Source organism: Paroedura picta, chromosome 1 (assembly GCF_049243985.1).
Source record: "Paroedura picta isolate Pp20150507F chromosome 1, Ppicta_v3.0, whole genome shotgun sequence".
In the NCBI taxonomy this organism is placed as follows: domain Eukaryota; kingdom Metazoa; phylum Chordata; class Lepidosauria; order Squamata; family Gekkonidae; genus Paroedura; species Paroedura picta.
Genome location: NC_135369.1, coordinates 18,717,480 through 18,737,828, shown reverse-complemented (window position 1 = coordinate 18,737,828; position 20,349 = coordinate 18,717,480). Strand labels below are relative to the sequence as shown.

Here is a 20,349-nt window from a genome sequence, read left to right as displayed (position 1 = left end):
TTCTGGGAATTGTAGTCCATGGACATCTGGAGGGCTGCAGTTTGACTACCCCTGATTTAAGGGGACTGGCTCCCTATGCAGCTCAATGCGTTTGCTTTTAACCGTTGCACAAGAGAGTCTACCTTAGCCTGGGGGAACTATGGCACCTCTCTAATGTTTATGCCACCCTTTCTCCAAGACCACATACATAATTTCACCTTCCTCCAAGGTTTTCATCACAAAAGCCCTCTGAGACGGTTTAGACTGAGAGTGACTAGCCCAAAGAAACCCAAATGAACTCTATGAGAGAATGGAGATCTGAACCTTGACCTACCGAGGCCTGAGCTAACTGCTGTTTAAGCTTACCAACCTCCGGGTGGAAGCTGGAGATCTTCCAAAGTGACATCCGATCTCCAGGTGAAAAATCAGTTCCCTGGAGAAAATGGCTGCTGCGGAGGGTGGACTCTATGGCGTTATACCCCACTGAGATCCCTCCCCTTCCCAAACCCCACCCTAACCCAGACTCCACCCCCAAACAGCAGTTGGCGACTCTACCAGCATGCCTGTTACATTTATAGAATCATAGAGTTGTAAGGGGCCAGACAGGCCATTGTCCAACCCCCTGCTTAATACAGGATCATCCTAAAGCATCCAGGATAAGTATCTGTCCAACTACTGCTTGAAGACCACCTTTGAGGGGGAGCTCCCCACCTCCTTAGATAGTCAGTTCCACTGCTGAACTATTCTGACTGGGAAAAATCCCCCCTCCCCGATATCTAGCCGATATTGTTCTCCATGTGGTTTAAACCCATTACTGCAGTTCCTCCCTGCTGCAGACAGGAACCTTTCCCTGCCTTCCTCTAAGTCAGGGGTAGTTAACCTGTGGTCCTCCAGATGTCCATGGACTACAATTCCCAGGAGCCCCTGCCAGCAAGCTGGCAGGGGCTCCTGGGAATTGTAGTCCATGGACCACAGGTTTGACTACCCCTGCTCTAAGTAACAACATTTCAGGTACTTAAAGAGAGCCATCACGTCGGTCCCCTCTCAGTCTCCTCTTCTCCAGGCGGAACATTCCCAAGTCCCTCAGCCTTCCATTCATGCCGTGGCCTTGCGTTCCACCATCCTAATTTGCAGAGCAGTGCTCCCATTTTACAGATGAAAAAACTGAGGCCGAACCAGTGCTTCCTCTCTGTATGGGAATACTACATGTGTGGAAAGAGATCCTTCTGAGGATCTGCTTTAGTTGGCAGGCGTGCTTGTACTGGTGAGAGCTGTTTCACCTAGCGACTGGGCTAGAGCGTCTGGCCTGTAGACGAACACATAGCCCTAAGTCAGGGCAAGTGAGCATCAGAAAGGGTCTGTCTGTCTGGGATGAGCATTCTGTTGTTCAGCCACCCCTCCAGGAAGACTTTCTGTCTCCTTTTTCTCAAGCGGGTGTTTCTTTTTCCTTTCTTTCCCCAATCCTTTGCTCATCTCCTGCGTTCGCAAGGGAGAGGCTTGCTGAGCAGAGACCAGGGGCTGCCTTGTGAAGGAAATGCCCTTATAAGGCACAATTTTGTTTTCTTTGTGGACACCTGCAGTGGGGGGCCCGGTGTGGGGCAGCATTGGGCTCATTCCCGCTGGCTGGAAAGGGGTGGGGAGAGGAAGACGCTCGGGGGATGAGGTCATAGCAGAGAAGGGTATAAAACTTTCCCTCCGCAGCAGTGGAAAGTGGAAACAGAAGGCAAGTGTGCTCCTTCCAGGCAGGGAAGAATCCGTCTCGGCCACAGGTGGCGCATTGCTTAGGACATCCAACAGGCCTGCAGGAGTGCTGGACCAGAAGAGTTGGACCTCGGAGGCAGGCAGCTCCTGTTCCCACCACAAGACTGGTAGGGAGGGCTGTTGTTCCAAAAGGTCACTCCATCGCTCCTCGCTCCTCAGCTCTGCCGCCTTGGTGACTGGCTGTTGCGTTGCTTAGGTACCGCATTGTCCCTTCGAAGGAGGCCTCTGTTGCCCGGCAATCCAAAGCCAGCTTCCCTTGTCCACCTGAGGATGCCAGGTGAGTGAACGATATAGGCTAGATATCAGGGAAAAAAATGTCACAGTCAGAGTAGTTCACCGGTGGAATAGGCTGCCTAAGGAGGTGGTGAGCTCCCCCTCACTGGCAGTCTTCAAGCAAAGGTTGGATACACACTTTTCTTGGATGCTTTAGGATGCTTAGGGCTGATCCTGCGTAGAGCAGGGGGTTGGACCTGTATGGCCCCTTCTATGATTCTATGATTCTATGATTCTATGATTCTATGATTCTATGATTCTATGATTCTATGATTCTATGATTCTATGATTCTATGATTCTATGATTCTATGATTCTATGATTCTATGATTCTATGATTCTATGAACATGACAGAGTAACACGCTGTTGGGTTTGTATGGTGTTAGCACCGTTGCTTTTGCCTAAGCGAATGGGAGCAAGTAGGACCCAGCTAGAATGGGATGTACACTGTGGCCCAGGTTCCATGTGAAGTTGTATTTGGATCTGTTTATTTCTGTTGGTTATCCCCTAATCTTCTTGCCCGTGTGGCCCATGTAGCTCATGTAGTAGTGCTATGGGCCCCGTAGGGGCTCCTTCCCCACATGGATAAGAGCCATAGCCTGTCTCCTCCCCCCTTTTCCCTCTTTAAGGACACTCAAAGGGGCACCCTTTTCCACCGGGGGGACCCTCCAACCCCACTCTGGCTGCTCCCACTGCAGTTGTACTATACTAGGGCCCTGTGAATCCTTAAACCAGCTGTGGTGCTACAGGACCCGCAAATCCTTAAATCACTCCTGCTCCTGGACGGGTATGTATTCTGTATGATCCTCACAGACAAAAAAAGCTGTAAGGCAGTGGTTCTCACCCTGGGGGTCGGGACCCCTTTGAGGGTCGAATGACCCTTTCACAGGGGTCGGGGCAGGGCAAGGAGCTTGGCCTGGGGGGGCGTCATCCACACAACAGCCTTGCGGTGTAGATCAAGATGGAGCAGTAGAAAAGGGCGAGATCGGCATGGTGGGCCAAGAGGCAGAACTGAACTGAGAAACCCCAGGAAAAAAAACCCAATTTATATACAATCATGAACCGTGGATCTTCACGCCATTGGTCAGTTTCGGTTTAATTTCTGTGAAAGAACACTTGTGTAATTTTATGGCTGGGGGTCACCACAACATAAGGGGCTGTATTAAAGGGTTGCGACATTAGGAAGGTTGAGAACCACTGCCTTAGAGCATGACCCCCCCTCCCACAATAGGGTAAAACCCCTTTGCAAATCTCCCATAAGCAATTAGTAATAAACTCACTTAAAAAAAAAAGGAATAATCCTTGTAAAGAGATAGAATTACATAAGCTACCATTCCAAGGCAGATATGTCATCCTGCCCCTCTTTCTCCATTCATGAACTCTCTGCAGCTCCATCCATGCAAACAGCATGCCTGATTGAACCTTCAGGTTTAGAGGAAAGCTACTTCTGAAAGAGAAGCCCAGGGAATAAACTGCGAGGGGGAAGAGAGATTTCCTTTGGGCCTTGTGTGTGAACTTCCCTCAGTCAGCAACAAACCACTAGATTGGATGGAGCTTTTTGCCTAATTCGGCTCAGCTTTGGTTTCTGAGGAACCTCAACAGAAGGATATTTGTGTGAACTTTAGAAGTGGAGGAATTACCGTGTTGATTCTTTGGAATGTGAAGGAAAAGATTATGTTACGGGAAGGCAGAACAAACTGTTTTGCTGGCAGAAGCTAGGCCAGTGCTTGAAGTAATCCAAGCAATTTGTTTTGTGAATCCTAAAGAGGGTCACTGGGAGGTAGGAGGTAGGGTTGCCAACTCCCACTTGGAAAATACCTGGAGATTATGGAGGTGGAACCTAGGAAGGGCAGAGTTTGGACCATAATGGCATAGAGTCCACTTTCCAACGCAGCCGTTTCTCCAGGGGAATTGATCTCTTACCTGAAGACCAGAGGTAACCCTTGGGGGGATCTCCAGGCGCTACCTGGAGATTGGCAACCCTAGTGGGAGAAGTTGTTCTGTGTTCTAATGGCCCAACCACTGACAATCTTACTCAGTAGCCTATGTGAGGTTTCACCAAGAATGGTCCATATATACTCTCAAGCATATCTTGGCCTTCAATAGGAGGAAAAGTTAGCTTTTTTTTTAGAACCGTAGAGTTGAAAGGGGTCCTATAGGCTATCTAGTCCAACCCCCTGCTCAATGAAGGATCAGCCTAAAGCAGTGGTTCTCAACCTTCCTAATGCCGCGGCCCTTTAATACTGTTCCTCATGTTGTGACCCCCAACCATAGAATTGCCAGTGTTCTTTCATAGAACCGTAAATTGGTTTTTTCCCCGGGGTTTCTCAGTTCAGTTCTGCCTCTTGTCCCACTATGCCAATCTTGCTCTTTTCCACTGCTCCAGACAGACGAACGCTCTATCTCGATCTACTCCGCAAGGCTGTTGTGTGGATGGCACCCTCCCCTGACCAAGTTGCTTGCCCTGCCGCAACCCCTGTGAAAAAATCGTTCCACCCCCAAAGGTTGAGAACCACTGGACTAAAGCAAAGAAAACTGAAAGTCAGTTCTAACTTACTTTCATGAGCCACCATGGTGCAGTGTTTAAAATTGCCAGGATCTCGTGTTCGAATCCACACTGTGTCATGGAAGCTTGCTGGGGGGTCCTGCCACTCCTTCTCGGCCTAACCTACATCCCAGGGTGGTTGTGGGGATGAATGGAGTTGAGGAGAATGATGAAGTAGATCAACAATAAATCCCATCTGATCAATTTGTTAAGTTTTGTCACACAACTTGATTCTTGCTGAGAAAGGCAAACGATAAATGTAGAAAATAACTTTTCCACCCAATACCTTATCCCAGGGATGGCCATAGGGGCTCATGGGAATTGTAATCCACAGACATCTGGAGACTCATAATTTAGCCACCCCTGCCATACACAAAGGTTAACCTGCACTTGTGTGACTGCTCTAGGGCTGCCAACCTCCAAACGGAGCTGGAGGATCTCCCAGAATTCCAAGCGCTTTGCAGCTCACGGAGACCAGTAACCCTAGAGAAAATGGCTGTTCTAGAGGGTAGACCGGAGCCATTCTAGCCCACTGAGGTCCCTCCCTCCTTACCCCAAATCTCCTGGAGCTTGGAACCCTGTCCAGTGTACACATGTTTTATAAGTATCCTACTGCAGGGGTAGTCAACCTGTGGTCCTCCAAATGTCCATGGACTGCAATTCCCATGAGCCCCTGCCAGCAAATTCTGGCAGGGGCTCATGGGGATTGTAGTCCATGAACATCTGGAGGACCACAGGTTGACTACCCCTGTCCTACTGCCTACGAACAAAGCTGCTTCATACTTAGTCAGGCTTTTGGCCCTCATAATATTCTCTCACTGGCAGGAATTCTCCAGGGCCTTTAGCAGAGAGACATTCTCCCCCCAAAATAAATCTACCTCGAGTTCCTGTAACTGCCTGGGCTTTCTCTTTGTGAAGCAGATGTTCTCTTCCTTTCTGACATTCGTTTTGCCCCCCACTCTGTTAACAGGAACCATGCGATTCCAAGGACTATTTATGGTAGCCATCTGGATCTTGCTGCTATGCCCTCAAGGTTCTCCAACAAGCTTTGGGCACCCGTTGCCTGTACCCCTCCAAGAGAACTACTCGCCCCCATCAGGGAGTAACACGCCGGTGGTGATCAAAGACAAGCCTTCGCTGTCTGCTCCCACCAAATCTTCCCAAGAAGACGTTGATTATTACGACGACTACCTATTCACCGTGGATCCTCTGGAAACGTCCCGCTCGCCACAGCCACCCTCTCCACACTGCGATTACCACCTCTGCCGTCATCTTCAGGTACCCTGTGCCGAGCTGCAAAAAGCCAGCGGGTGCATGTGTCCGGGGATCACAAGCCCAGGTGAGGCCCCGGAGACACCACATCTGCAAACCCTCCACGTTAGCGAAGCTGGCATCAGTCTGCATTGGTGTGCCCCACCCTCTCCGGTAGAGCAATACCACGTGACGTACCAGGCGGTCGGGGAGGCCTCAGCCTCCAGCCCGGCCCTCAATAGCACCTTCCGACTAGCGACGGTATCGGGGTTATTACCAGATAAGCAATATTTGGTCTGCGTTGTCGCTTCCAACAGAGCTGGCCGCAGCCCTACAGATGACGGTCAGCGGGAGCATGGGCCCTGCCGTCTGGTCCATACTCCACCCCGCCAGATACCCTATGTCTACGTAGCTGCAGGACTGGCTGGCGCCCTGGTCCTCGTGGTGATCTCTGCCCTGGTCTGGCATTTCTGCATGCGCCGGAGGAAACATTTGCTCCACGGATCCCGGGACAATATCTTGGATGTCGAGCCAGGCCTGGGCGGCACCACAAACAGCACTTTCCGGAGTGAGGAGCAATTATAACAATTATAACTACTCTGCGGCAGTGTGGACCATGCAGACACAGCTTGGAGGCGTGGGAGAAGGCCGGGCTCTTAAGCTCCTCCCCTTTCGCCATGGTGGTGTCATCTGTCTGAGATGTTGTGGGGAGGCAAGGAAAAAAGAACTTTTTGCTGCCACACAGCTTTTTATCCAAAGCAGGCACTGTCTCTGGGATGGAAGTTGCCAGTACTGAATTTGTACCTGTCTCTCCCCAAGAGCTCTTTGATTTGAGGAAGGTGTTTATGCACAACAACGGCGATTGAGTCAGCATCTTGGACGTTACCACATAATTGCACTCAGGGAGAAAAAAAACTCATACGATTAACTTTGTCCTCCCTCACCCCTCTGCACAAGCCACGAAGGCTCCGGATTCTGCTTTCTTACAAGTGACCAAAAACTAGAGGGACTGGATGCGCATTGTAGAAATGCAAAGAGAGCCAGTTTGGTGTAGTGGTTAGGAGTGCAGACTTCTAATCTGGCATGCCGGGTTCGATTCTGCACTCCCCCACATGCAACCAGCTGGGTGACCTTGGGCTCACCACAGCACTGATAAAACTGTTCTGACCAAGCAGTGATATCAGGACTCTCTCAGCCTCACCCACCCCACAGGGTGTCTGTTGTGGGGAGAGGAAAGGGAAGGCGACTGTAAGCCACTTTGAGCCTCCTTTGGGTAGGGAAAAGCGGCATATAAGAACCAACTCTTCTTCTTCTTCCTTAAGAGAAGGACGTTGTATGATTTCTGTCTATTTATGTATTTATTCTTAATTAAAGTGTATATAGGAGCTGATAGCGGTACAAAGGGGATGGACGCTAGGGTTGTCCACCTCTAAATCAGGGGTGGCCAAGCTGTGGCTCATGGTAATTGTAGTCCATGGACATCTGGGGAGCCAAAGTTTGGCCACCCCTGCTCTAGATGGTGTCTGGAGACTTCCTGGGATTGCAACTGTTCTTCAAATGACAGAGATCACTTCCTTCAGAGAAAATAGATTCTTGGGGGGGGGGGGCTATGGCTTTCTACTCCACTGAGGTCTTTCCACTCCCCTCAAGTCTGGAGGAATGGTCAAACCAACTCTGCATAGCTGCTAATTTGTTGTCACTCGAGAGAACAGAACGGAATCAATAAATGGAATCAATAAAATCCCAAGTGATCAAAAACTCTGGTCGCATTCCTTCCTTTTTCCCACTCATTCTCTGATTGGCTATGAGAACAGGATTGACTCTGCTTGGACCTCACTCTCGTAGTATATGTTTGGGGCCTGCAATTTCCATTGGCAGCTTTTCTTGCAGCGTCAAGAAGGTATTGAATCATGGCGTGGAAAACCCAATGTTTTCCAGATGTGTGTTGGAGGAACGGTTGGGAACATCTGGAATTTCACTGCCTACTTCTTGCTGGGACAACATGTCTTTAAAAGCTGCTGGGAATATGAGGGGGGGCGGGACTAGTCTGTTTTTCTCCCGTCTTGGAAGGAATTGTGGGAAAGTATCCCTGTGTCAGCTTTTGCCAGTAATATTTTGACCTTCTCACAGGAATATTGACATTTGTACTTGAAGTGATGAATTCATCCTGGAAGAAGTATAAGTCCAGCGATCTATTTAATAACACAACTATAGGGGGGGTTATAATCAATGGGGCATGTGGGCTAAAATTGTGGCACATAAGGGGGGATGATATAGGAGGGTAGCCGGTCCACCGCTGAGGATAAAAAATATCTACAAAGAATTGTGCTTTGAGGTAAGGAACAGTCATCAGAACATAATGTGCCATATTATTTAAAGGGCTGGGCTGTGGCCAGCAGTTCTCAGGAAGATCTGTCAGATTCCAGGGTGGCCTCTGAAAAAATGAAAGGGGAAACTGTTAATAAGTTATTTGTTTATTTGATTTTTATACTGCCCACCCAGTAACTTGGCTCAAGGCAGTGTACAATATCATATGCACATACACACACATATGTACAATACACACACACAAACATAGGTCAGTCTCAACCCCATTTTGCTGAAGAGGTGGGGAATAGGCTTGCCCTCTCTGGGTCGGGAAATACCTGGAGATTTGGGGAGGGGGTGGAGTATGGAGAGAGACCGCAACAGGATATAACGCGATAGATCTCTGTCATCTGTAGATCAGTTAATCCGAACGCTCCAGGTCCTACCTGGAGGTTGGCAACTGTAGTGGGAATTCAAGCTGAGGCCATGTTTGAACCAGAGGCTTCTCAGATCTTACTGTCAGACTGAAATCACATGTAAGTTTTAAAGGCCTTTAGCTAGAACTTGGGCATCTCTCCCTCCTGCCAGCCCATAGCAGTTAATGTTAGCTAATATATAGGGGCTTTTTGCACGGCTTCAAAATAGCACAATGGTTGCTAATTGAAAACGCTACTAATTTGCCTTAACGCACGACGTCGTAGACAATCTGCAACACTCCTGAAACCAATCAGCAAAAAGCGCTTCATTGTAGCGCTTTTAGGGGAATCCCAAAAAGTGGATTCACCCTCCGGAAAGCGATACACTCCTGCAACCAATCTGCAACAGTAGCGAAAAAGACCTGTGCGTTCCCATTGTTGCGGTTTCTTCAAAGTCCCTCCTCCTGAGCCTGTCCTCCAAACTTCCGGCGAAGCGATCGCCATTTTTTTTTCCCCGAGCGAGTGGAGATCAACGCACCGGCGAGCCTCCGTTTAGCCAGTGAGGCTTCCCAGGCTGCAGTCCCTCCTCAGAGCTGTTTACAGTCACAAGAAGCCCGCAGAAGCCCGTTTGCTGATGTATTTTCCCTTTATTTTTCACACTGTTTCGGCTGAAAATCGCGCCCGTGAGGGGGGGGAGGGGGGATTTTTTTTCCCACTCCGAGGCAGCGTGGCCACGATCAAATGACAGCTCAAACAGAGGCTTCCCGGCTTCAGTCCCTCCCCTTCAGTCACTAAGCACACACATTTCACACACACATTTCACACACACATTTCACACATTCCATTCAGCCGAAAATCGGGCCCGTGAGAGGGGGGGGGATTTTTTTTTTTCACTCTGAGGCAGCGTGTTAACGGTCAACCGATCAAACGACAGCTCAAACACCCCAGGCAGCTGGATGGGTCTCTCCGTTGCAACGAATCTACCCAGATTCGTTACAATGGGTCTGTTTTTTTTTTTTTTTTTAAAAAACCTTCCTTAAAGGGAAAGGGGCTGTTTGGGAGCATGCTAACGGCTGCCCATTGGCTGCTTGACGGCCAGGGGCGGGACGAGCTTGGCAATAGCGCTTCCTTTCTAGCGATTTCTGCCGAGACCGGAAGCCTGTGGGAAACGCTAAAAAACAGATTCCACTACAAAGGCAGGTATGCATAACGACGAATTCCACTATTTTAAATGGCGATTTTTCATTCCGCAAACAATTTGCAACAAAGATCCCCGTGCAAAAAGGCCCATACTATTTCCCATACACCCAGTGTGGTGTGGTGGTTAAAGAGCAGTCCTCTAATCTGGGAATTGGATTTGATTCCTCCACATGCAGTCAGCCAGCTGAACTTGGGCTAGTCACTGTTCTCCTAGAGCAGTTCTCTTAGAGCTCCCTCAGCTCCATCTACCTCATACAGGCCATCTAGTCCAACCCCCTGCTCAAGGTGTTCGTCAGCCACTTTGGGACTCCTTCAGGTAGTGAAAAACGGGGTATAAAAATCCAACTCCTTCTTCAGAAAGTGAATGAGGAAACACTCACTTTCTGGCTACACTATAGAATGGCCTATCCAGAGGTAGTCAACCTGTGGTCCTCCAGATGTTCATGGACTACAGTTCCCATGAGCCCCTGCCAGCAAACGCTGGCAGAGGCTCATGGGAATTGTAGTCTATGAACATCTGGAGGACCACAGGTTGACTACACCACCAAGCAGTAGGACTATGAGGCACCTTCAGAGTTATCCCTCTATCTTGCCTCTCTATGGTTTCCTCAATGGATCTCTAGTGAAGCATATAAATAGAAATGGGTATAGTCATTTTCACTGGAGAACATAGAATTAGAATAATAATTCTTTTTTTAAAATATGTATCTCACTTTTCTTCACAAGGAAGGAAAAATGCAACTCCCTTTTCTCATTAGAAGGAATTTGTAATCTCTTTTGAATATGTTCATGCAGATTTTCTTAAACGTAAATAATTTAGCAAATGCCCAGAAGACATTTTATTACACAGCTCTCCACAATGCCCTCAATGACCCGAGCTTTTAAGTGAGAGTCGCACAAATGTAATTTCTCCTTCCGTTTGGGTCAGGAAACGGCTGGCATGCATGGGTTTGCAAACTTTCCCTTCCAGATTAAGCAATGGCACACAGGCATGCGTGCACGAATACACTCATGGGCAGCGGTAAGTGGCACGAAATGCATAGGAAGATGGTGTAAATTCTTCCATTTCTGTTCCGTTTTGCATCACTGTCTGCAAACAGATTCCCATCCCCTCTGCCAGGTATCATCATCTATAGAGAGAATCTTTTATATGCATTTCTGCAGCCAGGCTCTGGCTTTTCTCCCGTTCTCACAGTGTTAGAGCTTGTATCACTGGTAAAATAGCAATTGCAGGCAGATTCAAACTTTGTAAGATATGAAATTGTTTTTTACCTCACTTTTCATTACCCAAGGGAGTCTCAAATGGCTTACAATTGCCTAGCCTTCCTCTCCTCACAACAGGCACCCTGTGAGGTAGGTGAGGCTGAGGGAGCCCTGAGATTGCTGCTCAATCAGAACAGAAGAAGAAGAGTTGGTTCTTACAATTGCCTAGCCTTCCTCTCCTCACAACAGATACTCTGTGAGGTAGGTAGGGCTGAGAGAGCTCTGAGAGAACTGTGCACGGCCCAAGGTCGCCCAGCTGGCTGCATGTGGAGGAGCAGTGGGGATTCAAACCCGCTCTCCAGATTGTTTCATTTTGTTTGTTTGTTTGATTGATTTCTTGACTGCCACTCTCGGACCAAGCTGCCTGGTGGCAGTTTACAATAACCCCCCCAATAAAAGAATTCATAAGACAACAGTGCCAGTCCAGAATAGCCCCCACACACACACACCGCCTACAGCAGGGGTAGTCAAACTGCGGCTCTCCAGATGTCCATGGACTACAATTCCAATGAATTGGGAATTGTAGTCCATGGACATCTGGAGGGCTGCAGTTTGACTACCCCTGGTCTACAGCCTCAGGAAGAGGACTCCCAGCCCTAGCCAGTTTGGTGTAGTGGTTAGGAGTGCGGAGTTCTAATCTGGCATGCCGGGTTCGATTCCGCTCTCCCCCACATGCAACCAGCTGGGTGACCTTGGGCTCAACACAGCACTGATAAAACTGTTCTGACCGGGCAGTGATATCAGGGCTCTCTCAGCCTCACCCACCCCACAGGGTATCTGTTGTGGGGAGAGGAAAGGGAAGGCGACTGTAAGCCGCTTTGAGGCTCCTTTAGGTAGAGAAAAGCAGCATATAAGAACCAACTCTTATTCTTCTAGATGTTTTAAGGAATATGCAGCAGGGCAGCTCTGAAGAGCTATATGTCCAAAAGAAGTCAAATAGAAGGAGAAGAAGAGTTGTTTTTTATACCCTACTGTTCACTGCCCAAAGAAGTCACAAAGCTTTACCCATTACAGACACTCTGTGAGGTAGGTAAGGCGGAGAGAGCTCTGGGAGAAACTGCCCAGTGAGATCAGTTCTAACAGGACTGTAACTAGCCCAAGGTCACCCAGCATGCTGCATGTGGAGGAATGGGGAATCAAACCCAGCTTGCCAGATTAGAAGCTGCTATTTTTAACCATTACACCAAGATGGTTCATGGAGGATAGTCTAAAGCAGACTTTCTCGTGAAACCCTGGGATTTCTTGGTGGCCCTTGGAGGGTGGGAGTTAATTAATTTTTAATCTATTTTAAAAACTTGTTAAACATTTATCAGGTGATATGACCATATGTTGTCAGTTTGACATGCCCCCCTCCCAAAATGGCCAGTTATGTGCCTGGGCTGGGTGGGAAGGGGAGGGGCCCCAGGTGTGTGTGTCCACAACTCTGCTTCCCAGCCATACTCTGCATGATCCTGCCACTTCTGGGGTTTCTCGAAGCCTGAAGAATGTTTCAGGGGTTTCTCAATGGTAAAAAGATTGAGAAAGGCTGGTCTAAAGATAGAGGCAGTATATTTATGACTGTCAAACGCTGGAGGAATGTGAATGAGAAATCCATTTCATCAGTGTCAACCCATGTGGGTTGACAGAAGCACTATCAGGACGGAGCTACACAGTTGGAAACAGGATGTTGAATTAGACATACTTGACCGAGCAAGGTTCTGTTGATGTTTGTCTTTCTACCTAGTACATTTTAAAAAATCCAGGCTTCCTCCAAGGATGCCAGCTTCCAGGTGGGACCTGGAAGACCCCCTAGAATGACAGCTCATCTACAGAGATAATTTCCCCTGGATGGACTGCTCTGGAGGGTGGCTCTGGGGCATTGTATCTCACTGAGGTCCCTGTCCTTCCTGGGCTCCATCCCCAAATCTCCCAAGAGGTTCCCAGCTTTGATCTGGCCACCAGACCCCTCATCCCCCGCCAGGCACCAGGGGAGACCTGGCAACCACTGTTCTCCCTTCTCTAATTTATCCTCACAACCCCCCTCCAAGGTAGATTCGATTAAAAGAGAGATTGGCCCAATTTCACAATTTGAACCCAGACCTCCCACACGATAATCGCTTCTTACAGCTGCTATTCCAGAGCTGGAGTCTGTTCATCTGAATTGTTTCAAGACTAATCAGGCAGATTCTTTCACAGCTGGGCCCTACAGATACAACCAGCAGCGGGAAAGTTTTCCCTCTACAGTGGCTGAATGACACATTACGGCTCCCCAAGGCTAAATACTTTCTAAAGGGAGGGACGGGGGGGGGGACGCATGCAAAGCTGGAAACAAACAGCATTTGGCTTGAAGTGGGAACAAGCTAGGGGAAAGGACTTGACTGGGCCCTCTTGTGTGGTAAAAGGAATGCTTTTCAATGCATTCCTCATCCAGGCTCACGTTGGGTCCGTGGATTCTGGCGGCTGGCGGCCTTGACTGGGGCCTACTGTGGTTTTGTCGCCCACTCATCTCCGTGTGGGCAGGGCCCGTTCGCTTCTTCATCTGGAAGCGGGGATGACTCACACTTGAACCTTCCCCTCTTTATTGGGTAAACTTTGGAGAACATCAACAAGTTTCCGTGGGGAGTCCTTGGACTCCTCGTGCCTCCTTTGGAACAAACATTCCATCCTGCCTCGTCTAGAATTGGGAGGTGGAAGGGAGAGCGTCCCGGCTACATCCTGTCTGCTGGCAGGGAAGAGGACAAAGGCGGTTTTTGACACCTGGGAGAGGGACGGATTTGTTAAGCTTTCAGGTCTAGCCTGGCATCTAAAAAGAGGTTGAAGAACAGCGCACCTGAAAAGAGTAGAAATGATGTATGGGATTAATTGTTAAGAATCATTGGAGTACAAAGTCACAAAACATGCACACGAAAACGCCTTGGTTGTTTTGATGCCTCCCAAACAGGGTCTGCAGTGATTATGATGATGAAGAAGAAGAAGGGAGGAGGAGGAGTTGGTTCTTATATGCCGCTTTTCTCTACCCGAAGGAGGCTCAAAGCGGCTTACAGTCGCCTTCCCATTCCTCTCCCCACAACAGACACCCTGTGAGGTGGGTGAGGCTGAGAGAGCCCTGATATCACTGCCCGGTCAGAACAGCTTTATCAGTGCTATGGAGAGCCCAAGGTCACCCAGCTGGCTGCATGTGGGGGAGCGCGGAATCAAACCCAGGTCACCTAACCACTACACCTATCTGGCTCTCTTGAAGACCAAGCTCAGCGTTGATGGGCATTCTGTTTCCACGACATCTTCACTCGTGAAAGAATTTGACAGTCTTCAAAAATGTAACAAAGATTTGGGATTCCTCAGACAGACATAACAAGGGTGAACTAGCCTGGTCACAATCTAGTGGTGACCCTCTCCTATTCACAAATGTACCCCTCCCTGATGAAGAAGAGCTAGGCTTTTATATCCCACTTTTTACTACCGTTTCCCTTCCTCTCCCCATAACAGACAGTCTGAGAGAACCCTGGGGAAAAATCATAAGGACTGAGAGACCCAAGATAGAACTGCTCTGTGAGATCAGTTCTAAGAGAACTGTGCCTGGCCCAAGGTCACCCAATTGGCTGCATGTGGAAGAGGAGTGGGGAATCAAATACTGTTCTCCAGATTAGGATCTACCACTCTGCCACCACACCACACTGGCTCTGGCAGTGTTTCAGGTCAAGAAGATAACATCTGGGAAAGGCTGAAGTCCCTCCTCTATCTGTGCTGCGGTCCCCACCTGAATTCGGACCTGCAGTTCTTCAGAACTGAGTTCCCACAGGGAACTCACAGATGCTGTCTGGCTGCTAGTCCTCACAGCAAAGTTACGTGTAATGTTTAGTTCGGGGCTAACTCAATTTCTGCTGAAACATGCAAGAGTTTTGCACCAGTTAACAAGACAATTTGAGACTCCATTTTATCAGATGCATGAAGTTCATCATCACTACATAAAGGCAGAAAAGCAAAAATTATAAACAGCGCAGCCAAAATCCCAAGAAAATGCAGGCTGAGATTTTGTTACGGAAGAAACAAATATTTAGAGATGCCAACCTCCTGGTGGATACAAAACAAAGAAGGGCTGCACAGTATCAGTGACAAACAAAAGAGAAACACCACGGTGTATTGCGAAGTACAATAAACAATTAAAATTAACGCCACCCATTCAGGAAACTCTTCCGAGGATTTCACGAAACCCTAGTTGAGAAAGCCTAAAACAGACCTCCATCAGTATATTTTTCTTACAATTAGTTTTCACGGTGGCAATTCAAAATCTAAATCCCAAAGTACCTTTGCAATTCCGTGTGACATCTGACTCCACGTCCCCAACAGGGCTACAGACATCTGACTCACACGGTCCCTGTGAAAAATGATTGCAAGAAGAATATACTGTTGAAGGTCTATTTGTGCAAAACATTTATATTTGAAGTTTGAGAATCTTCTATCAAAATCCATCTGAGAAGAGACAAAGAAACTAGGTAAAGGTAAAGGTATCCCCTGTGCAAGCACCGAGTCATGTCTGACCCTTGGGGTGACGCCCTCCAGCGTTTTCATGGCAGACTCAATCCGGGGTGGTTTGCCAGTGCCTTCCCCAGTCATTACCGTTTACCCCCCCAGCAAGCTGGGTACTCATTTTACCGACCTCGGAAGGATGGAAGGCTGAGTCAACCTTGAGGCGGCTGCTGGGATTGAACTCCCAGCCTCATGGGCAGAGCTTCAGACTGCATGTCTGCTGCCTTACCGCTCTGCGCCACAAGAGGCTCCAAAGAAACTACGCCTTTGGAATTTAATTCCATTTTTTATTGCACCCAGCTATATACTGTTGTATTTCTCTTTAACAAGTGGGGCCCATGGATCTCCTAGAATTACTGCTGCTTTCCAAAATACAGAGATCAGTTCCGTTAGAGCAGTGGTTCTCAACCTGGGAGTCGGGACCCCTTGGGGGGTCGAACAACACTTTCACAGGGGTCATGGCAGAGCAAGCAGCTTGGCTGGGGGGGGTGCCATCTACACAACAGCCTTGTGAGGTAGATTGGGATAGAGCATTCGTCTGTCTGGAGCAGTGGAAAAGTGCGAGATCAGCATGGTGGGACAAGAGGCAGAACTGAACTCAGAAACCCTGGGGGAAAAACAATTTATATACAATCATGAACCATGGATCTTCACGCCATTGGTCAGTTTTGGTTTAATTTCCATGAAAGAACACTTGCATCATTTTATGGTTGGCGGTCATCACAACATGAGGAACTGTATTAAAGGGTCATGGCATTAGGAAGGTTGATGTTTTGGAGGGTGAACTCTATAGCTTTGTACTTCACTGAGGTTCTTGTCCTCTCCAGACTCTACCCTCAAACCTCCAGGCGTTTCGCAACCTGGAGATGGCAACCCTATTCCCTGTCCCCCGCTGGCAGCTAGGAGGGAACTGGCAACTCTAAATATGATCAAGAAAGGGACCAAGTCTATTCCCAACAAAGGCAAATGGCATTCAGGCATCACAAGTAGAGGAGTGTACCCTTATTTTCATCTGTAAAAGATCGGAGGGGCCTGGACCGTATGACACTTAAAGCAGGAAAGAGACCTCCCCAAAGTGCTCCAAGACTGTTTATTACGTACAAGAGCCGAAATCCAAAATGTTGTGAATCGGTGACCCCCCCCCGCCCCCAATGTCCTAGCTAAATACAAGCCTGGGTGGAGTCCCTGTTAAATCATTGGCTGCTTATAGTGTCTCTCCGCCCCCACAACCGCACACGACATTTCTTAATTTCTCCATGCCAGGGATATAAAAGTGAATCAGATGTTCTTTCTACAGACTTGGATTATGGACTCCGGGAAGGGGGGTGGGGGGTGGGAGGCAGGAAGTGGAACTCTCCACATAAACAGCCCAGACCTCAAAATACAGCTTCAGTGTTTTGCATGGTCACCCTATGGACCAGAATAACACAGTCATTCATAAAGGTACGTAGCCTGCTTTGGAACACAAAACACTGTCAACCGCCAGGTGCTGGATGGAGATCTCCTGGTATCACAACTGTTATGTCTGTGGGCATTTGGCCACTGATGCAAATGAGGGCTTCTGCCAGCCAAGGAACTAACCAATCAAAGGAACCTGTTAAGGTCCAACCAGATCGCTCTGCTTAGAGCCAATCGGACTGCACTGCTTAGGGCCAATCGGAGGCAGCAGCGGGCTGCCTGAAAGGTATAAAACTGCATGAGTTTGCCCGTTTTTCTCTGTTCAGTATTTGGAGTTTGTTGCTGGAGTTGGTAAATAAAAAGAGCCGTTCTGAAGAATTGGAGTCTGTGGTCACTGAAGCCGAAAACTTAATAATAGCTGATCTTCATGGGACAGAGATCAGATCCCCTGGAGAAAACGGCTGCTTTGTATGGTGGAGTCTATGGCCTTATTATCCCTCTCCTCCTCCTAACTCCACCCCCCCCCCACATTCCCCAGGAATTTCCCAACCAGGAGCCGGCAACCCCTGAACAATTTGCTCTCCCCCACACGCAAAGCCACCCTCTCTCAACAGGCTAGGCTGCATCTTGCTGAGCCTTATTTGAGACTGTCGAAGGTCGTCTCTAGAACATAAATATTGCTACACACTCTGGGGTCTGTTTCCTTGGGAGGAGGGCCTGCCAGAGGCTTATCTGCTTTATTTTCAAAATCTCAAGTAGAAGGACAAGTTGGGGGCAAGAAGCACTCCTGTAAAGAAAGGAGACCACGGCCTAGTCTGCACACATAGGATAATGCACTTTTAATGTGCTTTGGCAGCTGGATTTTCCTGTGCAGAACAGGAAAATCTACTTCTAAAGTGCATTGAAAGTGCATTATCTATTGTGTGCAGACTAGGCCCTACAATCCCACATCGGTAGGGGTTCCAGTTACGGGTACTTTCCTGGAAGTAGAGCTCAGCCTCTGGACTAGAGAGTTTGGGGCCCAGAAGAAAACAAATCTGAAGGGCAGGCATCGGGAAGATACTGTAAGAGTGTTAATGTATAAGCATGTTTGTGTTTTGAGGAACAAATAATATTGTTAATTCAGTTTGCCTGTGTCCTTTATAAAGTTTATATTTTAAATACCTGGCATTACTTTTTATGTCACACATAGTCTGGTCCAACAAAGTGACATTTATGTCAGATTTAGCCCTCGTAACGAATGACGCTTCCACTCCAGGCATTCCACACTCTCCTGGACTCTGTTATATCCACTATAGAGACCTAAGGAGGGGGCAGGATATCTTGGTATGCAGGTCAGGTAAAAGGCTGGCGCACACCTCTGATTGGCCTCGTTCTTCTCCAGTCGCTGTCTCAACAGGAGCTGCTAAGCAGGAAGACCAGGGCTGAGTCTCCCATTGTCCGCAGCTTCTTAACAGGCTGTGGGGTGGGGAAATAAAAGGGTTCCTTGGTGATCTGCTGATGTGTGATATCACTTCTGGCAAATAACCGGAATTGACATCATCATGCTGGGGTAGGTAGTTTATCTTAGAGCTTTCAGGGATTCTTAGAATGGAGGGGTCACTTCCGGGTTTCCCCAGGAAGTGATGTTGGGCTGACAGCCATTTTTAAAATTCTCCTACAATGAGAAAGGCAGCCAGGAATCCCACCACTAAGGTTGCCAGCTCCGAGCTGGGAAATACCTGGACATTTTTGGAGTGAAGCCGTGAAGGGAGGGACTTCAGAGGGGTATAATGCCAATGATTTCAGCCTCCAAAGCAGCTGTTTTCTCCAGGTGGACTGATCTCGGTTGCCTGGAGATCTATTTTAATAACAGGAGATAACAAGCCATCACCTGGAGGTTGGCAACTTCACCCAAAGGGAAACTGACAAACCTAACAGTAATGCTGACATGCCCTTCCTCTATCTATCTATCTATCTATCTATCTATCTATCTATCTATCTATCTATCTATCTATCTATCTATCTATCTATCTATCTATCTATCTATCTATCTATCTATCCATCCATCCATCCATCCATCCATCCATCCATCCATCCATCCATCCATCCATCCATCCATCCATCCATCCATCCATCCATCCATCCACCCACCCACCCACCCACCCATCCATCCATCCATCGTATTGCATTTGTATACTGCCCTCCCCTAAGGCTCTGATGGGCAACAGGTAGGATTGCTGGAATGGGATGCCTGAGACTCAGAATTTAAAGTGGGACTTAGCAATGCCCTACCTATCAGACCGCTCCTCATCTACCAGCTTACACATCTAATTCTCCCCACCCCAATAAACAATATTTCACTTCTAAGACCAACTGTAGCATGTTTCGTCTGCTTCCTCGGAAAGCAAGAAATCCCAAGGCCACTTTCACCTTCACTCTTTTCCTGGGCACCCTGCGATAACACTGTGATAAATCTTGCGTGGCAGCCAAGCAGCTCTCCGTCAGGGAAGCAAATCCCTCTGATAGAAACAGACAAATATGGGTTTCCAAGGGTATCGCTGACCAAACAAACAAACAACATTAGATTTTGAAATGGTTAAGACCATTTCAAAGTAAATGAATGCAGACTTCAGCAGCAGGCTAGAAAGATATTTCAATGACATGAAACTATTATTGGGGGGGGGGGGGCTTGGGCAGTGATCCTTAAGTGCGATATTAGAAGTTCATCCCTTTTGGCATGAGAAAGGACTCCGTAAACACCTCACTTTGCGCATGCAAAGAGCAATCCGTCCTCCATAGGAGGGGTTTGCGATTTCAATAAATTCCGGTGTGGTCTGCGTCTCTCTCTTTTTCTCTCGTTCCAAGCTTATTTTAGCCTAGCAACGCTGGCATGGGGCAGGGAGAGGGAAGTTAAGGAATGCAGAGGGAGTCGCCAGTTGGGCGAGCCACAAACAGGTGATGGACAAAGGTCCTTTGATTCTCTCCTGCAGCAGATTTTCTCTCTGCTGATGGTCGGCGGGCCTGCTCCAAAAACAGAGGAGGTGGTCCGTTTGTGCCTGGGTGTTTCCAGAAAGGTAGACATGCTTGTCTGAAACAGCACCGTAAAACTGCAATCCAATGGCACCTTAAAGCAGGGGTCGTCAGCCCCCGGGCTGTGATCCGGAACCGGGACGTGAAAACCTCGGCACTGGGCCACTGGTGGCCGCACCACCCTCTCCCCCACCCCCACAGCAAGAAGCCCGCCGGCCTTGAGCGAATCGGTTGCTTCGGCAAGCAAGGCTTAAAGGCAAGCAATATTTATCCTGGCATAAGGTTTTGTGAGTTGGAGGAGATGGCTGCTGAAGTTCATTGAAGTCTCTCCCCGCTCCAAACCTCATCCCTCCTTAGGCTCCCCTCCCCCCCCCCGCCAAATCTCCAGCTGAGCCGGCAACCCTAGTAACCCAGGAGTTAAAGGTGAATGTTCTTTGT

General features: G+C 48.4%; 1 protein-coding gene and 1 long non-coding RNA gene across 2 annotated transcripts; one reads left to right on the top strand and one right to left on the bottom strand.

Annotated features, from left to right (window-relative positions):
* Positions 1 to 1,691: 1,691 nt before the first annotated feature.
* Positions 1,692 to 7,718, top strand: LRRN4CL (LRRN4 C-terminal like). The gene is made up of 2 exons (XM_077324642.1): positions 1,692 to 2,017; positions 5,529 to 7,718. The coding sequence occupies exons 1-2, from the start codon at positions 2,011 to 2,013 to the stop codon at positions 6,392 to 6,394; spliced, it is 873 nt and encodes a 290-aa protein (XP_077180757.1). The 5' UTR covers positions 1,692 to 2,010; the 3' UTR covers positions 6,395 to 7,718.
* Positions 7,719 to 8,010: 292 nt separating this feature from the next.
* On the bottom strand, positions 8,011 to 20,284 carry LOC143831579 (uncharacterized). The gene is made up of 4 exons (XR_013228926.1): positions 20,006 to 20,284; positions 19,312 to 19,400; positions 15,280 to 15,349; positions 8,011 to 8,243 (listed from the first exon to the last, which is right to left on the bottom strand). It is a non-coding gene; the product is annotated as an uncharacterized LOC143831579 (long non-coding RNA).
* Between the last annotated feature and the right edge of the window lie 65 nt (positions 20,285 to 20,349).